Here is a 12,505-nt window from a genome sequence, read left to right on the forward strand (position 1 = left end):
CAACCTGCTGCACGTAGACCATCAACCTTGCTATATCCATGTCACCTATTAGCATTGCAGCCTTACCTTCTTTTCTCGACAGATGAGACAGCCCAGCAACGAATAAACTCATTCTTCTCCTCATGTTAGCAACCATCTCCGGAGCATACCGGGAAAGTTGTGTGAACCTCTGACTATATTCATGAACACTCAAAGAATACTGTTTAAGTGTGAGGAACTCTCGTACCTTAGCCTCTTTCAGTTCTCGGGGGAAGTAACTCCCCAAGAAGGCCTCCTCAAAACAAGCCCAACTCTCAGGTGGTGCATCCTCAGCTCGGTTCTTCTTCCATTAATCGAACCAAATCCTAGTGATACCCTTCACCTGGTATGCATCTAGTTCCACCCTCTCAGTATCAACAACATGCATGATTTCAAAAACTTTCTGAAGTTCTTCCACAAAATTCTCTGGATCCTCAGTAACACTAGAACCTGTGAAGCTTGGAGGATTCATCCTTAAGAACTCGCGGATCCTCGATGTATCAGCCACTTCCTGACGATTTCCTCTCTGTTGTCCAGCTTTATTGGTCACAACTTGGCTCAACATCCGAATAGCCTCACGGAACTCAACATTGGTGACCTGTTGCACTTCTGGTGCATTAGGTACCCCTTCTTCCTGTGGTTCAACATTCCTTCTAGACAGACGACCTCTGACAGCTTTTCGTGGAGGCATGATCTGAAAGACACGCACAAGCACGAGATAGAAGAAACTTCTTAGAGATCAAACTCTAACGCACAAAATGAGTATGAAAGAAGTGAGAACATTCCTAAGTGTTGCAGCCTCCTAATTATAGATGTGGCGTGCTTCACACAGATAACTAGGACTCTACAGACATGGCTTCATAGACTTCCTTAGACTCTTGAACTCTGTGCTCTGATACCAAGTTTGTCATACCCCGAGCCTACACCTTAGGCGTGACTAGCACTCGAGAACCATTGCTGGCACCAAACGAACCCTTGGCCAGGCTTACTTACTCAGCGGAAGACTTTTAAGCATTAAGAAGAGAACCTAAATACAAGATAACTCAATAGTCTCAAACTAAACTCATAATGTTTCAGAAATAAACATTTAACTTAGTCAAAATCGCAACTCAAATCTGAACATAAGCCAATAACAAAATAATGACGAAAGAACTAACATCTGACTGTCTATCTATGAATCCTCTAAACAACTGAGATGGATGTCGGGACAAGACCCACGACATCCTAATGAACTAACTAATACTGAAAGCAATAAAAAAGGATCCTTCGGAAGCAAGGAGGCTCACCAACAAACTCTGGAGCTCAACTAGAATCAACGATGCACTGGATGCTGATCCTGGTTACCTGTGTTTGCATCATAAAAAGATACAGGACAAATGGCATCAGTACATTGATGTACGAGTATGCGAGTGGAATTCTAAAACAAGACATAAACTTGAAAGGAACTGAAGAACTTACCTGACTCAACTCAACTCAACTTAACTGAACTCATTTCAATATAATGCAGTATAAAACAAGTGCAATATAAAGAAAAGCTTTTAAAACATGGATCTCAATTCTGTGTATGTAAGAATACAATAGTAACTCTGATGTGTATGCAAAGATACAATAAAACTCTGAGATGTATATAAAAATACAAAATAATACTGCTGTGGGAGTTTTTATAACCGACAACCATCATTAAGAGCTATTGTGATGATACCGCGTTTTGCCTCACGCTGTCAGGGCCTTCTTATACCTTGTTGAGGGTATAAAGCCTAACTACTAAGTGGATCCATTAGTCTATGCTAAAAAGCACTAAAGGAATCATCTAAAAAGTATGACCCTTTTCTACCCATGATGACTACATGGTTTATGGGGGCTGTGAGTTGTCTAAACTCTCTCCCATATCGGTGCTCAATACTACTCCCAAAATATGATACTAGCTCTTATGTTTAAAAACATACTTATTTCTCTGATTTGAGCTAATTGCTCAAAAACCTAGCTCAAATGCTATCTTGGAAATCAAAGTTTCCTCTTTTGCTTAATTGTGAAAGCGTTTACTCTTTTTTGAAAACTAGCTCAAAGGCTCTCTGGAAATCAAGGTTTCCTTACTTGTTTAAATGTGAAAACATTTTAAACTCTTTGGAAATACATAGTCCCCATATACTTTTGAAGAAATGAACTTCAATCTTTACTCCTTACTCTTTACTCAACTTGAACTTTAAGTCTTAAAACAAAGTTAAAACATTTGGAAAACTCTAAGAATTTTTCTTAACTTCCCTTGACTTTGATCTTAACTTCCCTTGAATTGGATTATGGATTTAAGGTTCATGATCTCATGTTTATGTAGGATTTCATGATGTTTAGACGTACCTTAGAGTGTTGTAATCAACAAGAAAACATAGGTACGTTGCTAAGGAACTAGTACGGAAAGATGGGGGAGGAATGGGAAAAACTGGTGTCCCTGGTGCTATGAGAGGCACGGGGCGCCAGAGGGCAAACTTCAGAAGCTGGGGTGGGGAGCGCTGGCTGGTGCGGCGCCCCAGGGCCCAAACTTCAGAGTCCTCTTCTTGGGGCTCTGAGAGGGGCGACCCCCCAGGCCCCTGCTCAAGTGCACTCTGACTTTTCTCCTTCGTTTTTCAACTCTAAACCCCTTATTTCAACTTGGTTCTATCCCCATACACTTAGGATCGATTATACCCTCAATATATACAAGATTCAAATCAAAATCACACCCAAAAACATGAATCGAACTCAAGAATTTGCAACAACACAAGCCACAAGAATTCAAACGAATTCCATCAAGCACTAATAGGATTTACTTTCAAATCAAATAAACTTCGCTGAATTGAATCATTATTGGCGCGTGAGTGAACTAACCCAACGCTATGTGATCTCACATACCTCGTAGGATTGAATCCTTGACGAAATCCACAATCAAACTTGAACGTTCTTGACGAATCTTGCCTTTTCTCTTTCTTTCTCCTCTTTTCTCCTTTCTCCTAGCGTAAATTTCCAATTCTCTAAACTGACCAAATTCTGATTTGACCCCAATTAAACTCCTAAAAATGGATTAAAATAATTGTGAAAGGAAAAGACTAAAATACCCTTCCAAAATCCGGTTTAGACTTTCCTTAAACGAACAACCCAACTTCAAATGGGATATCTTACTCATACGAACTCGGAATCGTGCAAACTCTGCGGCGTTGGAAAGATTATTCCAAGATCTTTCCTATGATATTTGGAAACACACCTAAATCATCATGAGCTAGGGGTTATGGTCGTTTGAAGTTGTTTACCAAAAACTCAAACTTAACTTAACTTAACCAATTTTCCAGATTTTTATTATTATCAAAAATCACTCTTTCTAATTCTAGCTCTTTCTAGTTACGGGGTGTTACACGTTTGACCACAAATTATCAAATATTTTTGACAAGTCATTTTTGAGTGAAGTTCCACCATGCGTTTCGCCATAGATTTTGGGAGAAATATTTGACTTTAGAAAAAAATGATTTATTCCCATAAGTTCTAATAATTATTAAAAATACTCATAAATTTATATTATCATTTTATAATAAAAATGTTCCGTGAAAATGACAACAAACATAATTAATATGAATTTAAAAAGAGAGGAAGAAAACAAAAGGAAAATACCAATGATTTGTATACAAAAAACTACTATTACTATTTGGAATTGGAAGCGAGAGCAAGCTTGGATAAAAAAATGTATAATATATATATATTTTTTGTACAACGAACTATGAATGGAATTTAGTACAAAACTATAAATGACGGGTGTTCTTATAAAATATAAAAGTTTGGGGTAATTTTTAAATTTAAAAAAATTCCCAAATACTAAAATTTGACCCAAATTCAATTTTTTTTCTAGAACTTAAAAACTTGGATGGTTGCCAAATATATTTTCCAAGTAATGGCAAAATATATGGCTAAACACTAGTTATCAAATATAAGAGTGTTATTTGGATCTATTTTAGTTGTTTTAATGGTCTGTGGCTGCGTTTGAATGGTGTTAGTGGTCAAGGATATTTATATCCTTAGTTTAGGTAGAGGAATGGATTGATTGATCATCTTTGGTGTTTGTTGAAGTTTCTTTATTTAGAGACATTGATGACCAGACTCTGGGTCTTTTCCTTTGTTTTGAAGTAGATGCCATTCCCTAAAGGTGTTCAAGTTCAGATAAACATGCTTTGGGTCAAAGTTTGGGGATGTTGTCTAATGAAGTTTCCTGATTTTCCTTTCGAGAGGTTCTAGGTGTGTTCTCCTTCAATTTGCCCTACTTCAATATATCGACGTTATGTAGCAGTTGTGTTTTTCCATACTTTATGAACACTTGCATAGCCAAATTTCATATGTAAACTGATCCTGTGCTGCATAATGCACAAGTGTAGAAACATTTCAATTTACAAAATGACAAGTCTAACAATTATTTTGCAATTGTCCATAGTTAATTACATTAGCTCCTATTCATGGATTGTTTTGCATGGAATAATCTAAAACAATGTTCAATGCTTTTCAGAAAATATTCAAATAATTGTGCTCGAAAAAATGTTTCCAAATTCAAAATACACAGTAACATCTTAACTGACTAAATATGTCGCAACGAGGCAAATTTTGCTATAAAAGCCTGGCATTTGTAGCAGATCGATTGTCATATCAAGTACACAACTTTTACATTCTTAATGAACTACACTTTGAATCTTGTAGTTCTTAAGCCTGGATTAATGTTGATGATTACATCAAAATCTACTGTTTGACATGCTCCAATTCTTATCAGCAAATTGAGTATACACAATGGCTAACAGTTGGTGGACTTGCAGCTTTGCCTGCCTTATGTCGTGGCTGGAGGCAATGAAAGGTATAATTTATCGGAGTCTCTGTGTGTATGGAACTCGAGACTTTACAAAACAAAATTACCTTTGAATAACACCATCTATTCAGACTTTTCAATTTCTCGGAATCTTTTCTCCCATTGTTGTGCATCATAATCTTGCTCATACAAGTCCTTGTCTGTACTGTAAACAATTCGATCCTGGCCAATAAAAGTTCTCTGTGCCATATCCCGGGCACTCAGAAGCTGAAAATTATACATATCATTAAGAGAGTTGGTACATCTTGAAAGTGGGAACGAGACATAAGTAACAAAAGCTGTGAACATAATCACTATGCATCAAATATTGGTATTGATTTGTCAAGCATTGGCTCGTCTCACTCAGGTCAATTTGCAGAGAAGGGGCATTGTGTTAAGCAATAAATGTTACAGGTGTGGAGACAATTAACCATCTTTTTGTACACTGTTCTGTAGCAGCTCGAGTTCGGCAAATGTTCTACAACATTTTGCGTTCGAGATGGATGATGCCATTGTCCACTACAAAAGTTTTGAAAAGCAGGAAGAGAAAAGATTTGCCTAAAGCAATGAAGAGCACGTGGAACATCAGTCCAGTGTGTATTTGGTGGTGTAGTACGGGGAGAAAGAAATATAAGAATCCTCATTGACCATGCTATATGAATACGTTTACTTCATTTAACTCATCTCAGAACCACTATTATACAAACTAATAATAATAACAAAAATAAAAAGTATGTTCTTTATATTTTCTTTTTGAGCTTATGTTCTTTATATTTTCCAGTGATGTATCTTTGAAAGGCTAAACAGCTGCTAGAAAGGCATAGAACGTAAGTAAAAATGATGACATGACTAAAACAACTACTCCCTCCGTCCCATTTTATGAGACACAGTTTAACTTGGCATTGGCATGGTGTTTAAGAAAGAAAGGAGAACCTTTGAAACTTGTGGTCTAAAACAATCTTTAGATATTTGTGTGACTATAAATCATTTCATCAAGGGTACAATGAGAATTTTTAAGTTAAATTGTTTCTAATTATAAATTTATAATAAGGTGACATTCTCTTTGGGACAAACTAAAAAGAAAAGAGTGTCACATAAAATGAGACGGAGGGAGTAATAAGTAGAATCTAAATGGATCTCTTTTTTTTTTATTTGTAGGCTAACTTTTTTTAGGTCTTAAAGGATCACAAGAGGTTGTAGGCAGGGGCGGATCTACAAACATGGGTCAGGGTGCCATGGCATCCGGAAGCCTCAGTCGAAATTTTGTATATGTATAGCAATATTCTCAAATGTTTTTTGTGCCACCCATAGTCACAAAGTAGCGTGAGGTTCCAGTTGCAAGCGGTTAATCTATGTCTCAAGGATGTGAGCTCGATTCTAGTATGACACTCTTGTAGAATTTTTATGCTGCATTCTTCATTTCTTTTGAAAAAAAATTCATGCCCGAATGATTCGAACCCACAATTACTTGATTAGAAGTCGAGCACTTTATCCATCAAGCCATGGGACAATGATCTTCAAATGTATCAATATATTGTATTTAGCTCACGCTAATCAAATACGTTAGTTGTAAAAAAAAATTAAACTTAATTATTGTTGACCTTGGTAACTGTTGGGGATGGCAATGGGGAAGGGTATCTTAACCCGCAAAAATTTCAACCCGCCCGGCATGACATTTTTCTTTGATTTCAACCCGCTCCGCCCCGCCCGGCATAAATCCACCTCGCCCCGCCCCGCATAAGTATTTGTTTTCTTTTTTCTACTTTGTTATTTACATATGGTATTATTTTCCTTTCCTGTAATACTTTAAAAATATTGTGCAGAATAATAAATTAAAAATAAATGAATTTTAAAGAAAATTCAAGTTAATATTTTAAAAAAAAAAAAGAAGAAGAAGAAGTTAATATATGACTAATACTACAGGGATTGTAGTGTTAAGAAAATAAAATCTTAAATGACAGAAGATGAATATCCTCGACAGATGCCCAAACCTCTTATCATGTTGCCTTTAGTAATTTTTTTAATGGTTATTTAAAACATTAAATAAACTTATTTTTAATCCACTCTTTATTTAATTTTTTAATTATTATTGTTGAATGTTGATTAATAATAAATCTAAATTGGTTAAATTAAATTCAAAAGTGGTTAAAAAATTGGAGTTCAAATGGGTCTTCTAGCACAGATTGTGATGCCAGCGAGCGAAATTAATGTTGAAATTTCAGCCATTTGTTTCAACCCACAACTGCCCCGCCCCGCCCCGCTTGAAATTTACAATTATTTGTTAGCACCCGCCTCGCCCCGCATAAGCTAAAAATCGCTCTGCACCTGCTCCGCCCCATTGCCATCCCTAGTAATTGTTTATGTATCTATTATGAACCAAAACAATGCATAGGTTGCACTAAACCATATTTACAAGAGTATTCTATGGTCTACTACCCTGTGACTATTCAAAAGGGATCATCAATAGGTTTGATAGTATCAGGAGGAATTTTCTTTGGCAAGAGAATAAGGAGAGAAAAGGCTACCATCTAGTCAAGTGGAAATCAGGGACACAGCAAGAAAAATGGGGGGCTAGAGATCAAGAACTTCAAATTACAAAGCAAGGCTCTGATTACATTTGATTTCTTCGGCCTCTTTAGATTTATTATTATGTCAAGGTTTGAGACTTTTTTTTTTTTTTTGATGACAAGGTAAACCCGCAGTCGATACCCTTGGGGTGCGCACAAGGTAAAACCCCCGCTCCTATGCAATAGCTTACAAATCACATAGGAGAGGTAACTCGCACTAGGCAAGCCCGATGCGACGAGCTCGACCCAGAAGGCAAATCCCTTGCTTTCGCTGGTAAGGGGTTTCGAACTTGAGACTCCAACATGGAAGTCCCAAGCCCAAACCATTGGGACTTCTTAATATTACTTCGTCTAAGTTATTGAAATTATGTATGTGAAGATCTTCGGCCTCTTTATATTTAGTTTGTTACTTTTTTTTTTTGATGACTATGGTGTTTGAGTTAGCTTTTGCGCACCTCGACTTATTCCATGAGATACTTGTCACCTCTCACCAACAAGAAGTACCGGTAACTCTGTGCACCAAGGCAAAGACAAATGTGAAGAATCACCTAGTATTTTTTGTCCCCGCTGAGTTTTGAACCTGAGACCTTAGGGTTCTCAACCACTTTATATTTAATTTGTTACATAAAGTGTGAAGTATTTAAATAATACAAATAGTTATGCCATCATTAAGTGTTTTTAGAATATGAAAACTTGTCGAGAGTGGAGAACCAAGGTTGCTAGTGAAGCTAGACATTGAGAAAGCTTTTGACAAAGTAAGCTGGTCATACTTCCTTACTATCCTGAGGCAAATGGGGTTTGGCGAAAGATGGATAAGATGGATGAAATTCGGTATCACAACAGTCAAGTATTCTATCTTGGTGAATAGATCACCTGTGGGTTTCTTCCCTCCCCAAAGAGGGATTAGACAGGGTGATCCTATTTCACCATTCTTATTCATCTTGGCAATGGAAGGCCTCAGCAAAATGATTCAGAAAGCAAGTTCTTTGCATTGGATTGAGCCATTTAAGATAGGAAGAGATCCGACATCTCAAGCTAATGTATCGCTTCTGCTCTATGCAGATGATACATTGATTTTCTGTGGTGCTGAAAGATCACAAGTGATGCAGCTTAATCTAACTTTGTTTATTTTTGAAGCTATTTCAGGTTTACACATGAATATGCAAAAGAGCACTATCTACCCAGTTAATGAAGTTTTAAATCTGGAGGAGATGGCTGATATCATGGGCTGCAACATTGGCTCATTTCCTTCCACTTATTTGGGTCTTCCTTTGGGTGCTCAGCATAAATCCACTGAAATTTGGACAGGGGTTATTGGAAAGTTTGAGAAGAGGTTGGCAACATGGCAAATGCAATACCTCTCCTTTGGTGGTAGAGTAACACTTATCAATAGTGTTCTAGACAGTTTACCTACTTATTACATGGCCTTGCTCCCAATGCCAAGTGAGGTTAAAGAACAGATTGACAAGATAAGAAGGGACTTCCTCTGGAAAGGCAACAGGGAGAAACACAAATTTCATCTCATCAAATGGGAGAAGGTCACACAACCAAAATACCAAGGAGGTCTTGGCATTAAGAACCTTGCAGCCCACAACAAAAGTATGATGATGAAGTGGCTTTGGAGATACAACTTGGAAGACGCAGGGCTCTGGAAAGAGGTCATCATAGCTAAGCATGGAAGGCTGAATCAATGGTGCTCAAATATTACTACACTTCCTTACGGAGTGGGATTGTGGAAGAGTATTAGGATGTTGTGGGATACATTTGATCAGAATGCTTACTTTGAATTGGGCAATGGTGTACTCCTAAAATTTTGGACAGACAAATGGCTTGGAAATACCACTCTTCAGGAGGATTTCCCAGATCTGTTTAGAATTGCTCAAGATCCCAATTCTATTATTGCTGCTAATAGAGAAGGGATCAATTGGGATATAAGATTCAGAAGAAATATGCACGATTGGGAAGTGAATGATCTGGTAGACCTTTTTGCTAGACTACAACATTGTCACATTAATCTCCAGGCAGCTGATAAGCTCAAATGGGGACACCAGAAAGACACCAGAAAGGAGTTTATACAGTCAAGGAAGGGTATCAACAGTTGTGCTCTAGAAAACCCGTGATAGCTAACTGGCCCTGGAAACTCATTTGGAGGACCAAGCTACCACCTAAGGTAGTTTTTTTTACCTGGATAGCTCTATATGAGGCATGTCTCACCCAAGACAACATAAAGAAAAGAAAAATCCAATTCCCAAACAGATGCTATATGTGCAAAAAAGAGGCTGAAACCCCCAGACACCTTCTTCTTCATTGTGAGGTGGCCTCAGAATTATGTAGCATGTTTTTTTGTCTCTCTGGCATCAATTGGACCACACCCCTCACTGTTAAGGATGCATATGAGAGTTGGAGTCTATGGAAAGTTGACAAAGCCATCAAGAAGATCTGGATTATGATACCTGCTTGTATTTTTTGGTGTATTTGGTTAGAGAGGAACAAGAGATGTTTTGATGGAGAGTCAACTGCTTTAGGCATTTTGAAGACTAAGTGCACTGAAAATTTGTTTAGTTGGACCAACTTGTATCCTGCTGTTAATGCAGAACAACTTCAGGATTTTACTAACTCATTAGCTCTGGCTTAGATAGTTTGTATAGTTAGCTAGAGATTTTTTTGTAAGCTCAAATGCCATATCTTGTAAATTATGCATTTTCCTGATGCTGTTATTAATACCACTTATCTTATCAAAAAAAATGAAAACTTGTCGAGTGCAATTAAAAATCAATGACATATTTATGATATTACTAATATTGTTAAAAGCTTTTTCTTGGCACTAAGTTGTCATAATTATTTCAATTTTTTCGTTTGATCGATTTGTCTATATAAAGAAAAAGACAAATAATCCGAACCAAAGCGCAAACAATCATATCTTTACCTTATTTGGACTTTATAAATAGCAGTGTTGTGTGGCACCCCTACCCTCCAAATCCTTGATACGCCTCTGGTTTTAGGTCCTTCGAGACAACTTCCTTCCAAATGGCTCTAGGTCTACCTTGTCTCCTTTTAACGCCTTCACTCACCATGATTTTACATATAGAACTGATGCGTTTGGCGGTTGACACATGGCATGACCACCATCTCAAGTTGACTTCAATTATTTTATCCTTGATATGTGCTACTTGACCTTATCACAAATGTGGTCATTTCTAATTTTGTCTAGTCATGTATGACCACACATCCATCTTAGCTTCCACATTTGTGCGACACTCATCTTGTGGATGTGTTGGACTTGAGCGGCCTAATATTCACTCCCATAAAACATTGTTGGTCTTATAATTGTTTTGTCGAACTTATCTTTCACTTTGGCAAGACATCTTCCTATCACATAACACCTCGATAGCACTCCCCCATTTCAACTATCTGATTTTGAATCTTTGTGTGACATCTTAATCTATTATTGCATGCTCTCGGAATAACAAGCCTAGATATCATAATTATTTGCATTTACACACCACAATCCCGTGTAATCTCACCTCAATTTCCGAAATAGTTCATACATGTATGGCATACATAAACAGGGATGTTTTGGTTTATTGATGTATTAAAATGTATCCCACAATTTTTGAGCCTTACTCTTTATAATATATAGTTACTATTTCAACAGAAAAACACCAAGTGTAGATGAAGTCCAAAGAGACCAGATATAAACTTACAGAAACTTAAATACCGGACTGTTTAGCATGGTAGAAGATTGCACTAGGGTCGCGACGTCCCCCACAATACGTGGTCCCTTCTTGCCAATATAAAAGGTCGCTCTACTTACCAATTCTCAAAAAAAATAAAATAAAGGATATTCTCACATTCATAGTTTGAAAATAAGTACATATCAGTCCAATAGGTTATTCATTCATCAATTCGCACTTGCATTCTCCTACAGTTTTCATCATGTACATACTTCAGTATTATTTATATCATTTTAAAATATTAATACTAATTAGTATGAGATATACGTGTTCGAGAACTAGTGTGTGTGTGTGTGTGTATATAATGATTGAATCGCACAGACATTCTTATCATTTGGTAAATCCAAGTCCATGGTCTAATATTTTTTTATTTTTGATGGTCGTGGTGTCCAGGCAAGCTTTCGCGCACCTCGACTAATTCCACGGAATACCTGCCACCTCCCACCAGTAATAGGCAACCAGGTAACTCTGTCCACCAAGGCTAGGACAGATGGGAAGAATCACCTAGTGTTTTGTCTCCGTTGAGATTTGAACCAGAGACCGTAGGGTTCTCGACCACTTAATTGACCACTAGGCCACACCCTTTGGTGTAGTCCATGACCTATTATTAACTACATAAAACTACTTTTTACAGCCTACAACAAGATAACCAAAGACAAGTTTAAGTAACCAAAATACACAACTAAAATGTGGTTAAACATGCCACATTACTTTTGTGTGGTTATAAAAGGTTGTCATTAAGAATAAAATGAGAAGTTTAAGTTGATAGAATTTCCAATTTAGAAATATACCATTCCTTTTCGAACGAAATAGAAAGGAAATACTACCACATAAATTGGAACGGAGGGAGTAGTAAAGAAAGCAGCAAAAATTTGATACCTTCGTCCGCAGTGAGACATCGGGTCGTTCAAGTGCTTGTGCATATTGTTCCCTGGATCGATTTCTTCTTTCAATTTCACCATTTCTCTTTTGAACAAGAAACCATCGGATCAAGGGAATGGTGAAAAATGAGCCAGCATAAATCTGCAAGTAACATCATACAGTAGTTAATGAATGAGCAGTTCGAAACACTATTTACTTCCAAATAACAAGGGGAATACATCTGAATTCCATAACTGCTGTATAATATTAGAATCACTCAAGACATGGAGTTCCCAAAATAATTAATTGGTAATCAACTAGCACTGGAATTTGCTATAATTTACTCTAACTGCAGGCCAAAATTCACTAATACAAAGATAAAGAAATTCAGGCTCAACCATGGCAAAGTTTTAGTAAATACAATCAGACAATATTTCAAGATTATGTTTTCCAGTTATCAAGTCGGTTCGTACATC

The 12,505-nt window shown here is 37.1% G+C and overlaps 3 protein-coding genes across 3 annotated transcripts in view; 1 reads left to right on the forward strand and 2 right to left on the reverse strand.

The window, feature by feature from the left end:
- The window catches only part of LOC125821058 (lysine-specific demethylase JMJ25-like), a 41,807-nt gene extending 41,701 nt beyond the window's left edge, over positions 1–106 (forward strand). Inside the window, exon 18 of the mRNA XM_049500478.1 lies at positions 61–106. Within this exon, the coding sequence (XP_049356435.1) occupies positions 61–106 (46 nt within the window). The remainder of the gene's footprint in view (positions 1–60) is intronic.
- The window catches only part of LOC125821071 (tetraspanin-6), a 1,176,838-nt gene that overhangs the window by 953,282 nt on the left and 211,051 nt on the right, over positions 1–12,505 (reverse strand). The window lies entirely within an intron of this gene.
- The window catches only part of LOC125821068 (uncharacterized protein At5g03900, chloroplastic), a 34,165-nt gene continuing 26,154 nt past the window's right edge, over positions 4,495–12,505 (reverse strand). Inside the window, exons 12-13 of the mRNA XM_049500485.1 lie at positions 12,048–12,191; positions 4,495–5,095 (exon numbers count right to left, since the gene is read on the reverse strand). Of these exons, the coding sequence (XP_049356442.1) occupies positions 4,952–5,095; positions 12,048–12,191 (288 nt within the window). The 3' untranslated portion in view covers positions 4,495–4,951. The remainder of the gene's footprint in view (positions 5,096–12,047; positions 12,192–12,505) is intronic.

Source organism: Solanum verrucosum, unplaced genomic scaffold, assembly GCF_900185275.1.
Source record: "Solanum verrucosum unplaced genomic scaffold, falcon-dt-bn FXZP01000050.1, whole genome shotgun sequence".
In the NCBI taxonomy this organism is placed as follows: domain Eukaryota; kingdom Viridiplantae; phylum Streptophyta; class Magnoliopsida; order Solanales; family Solanaceae; genus Solanum; species Solanum verrucosum.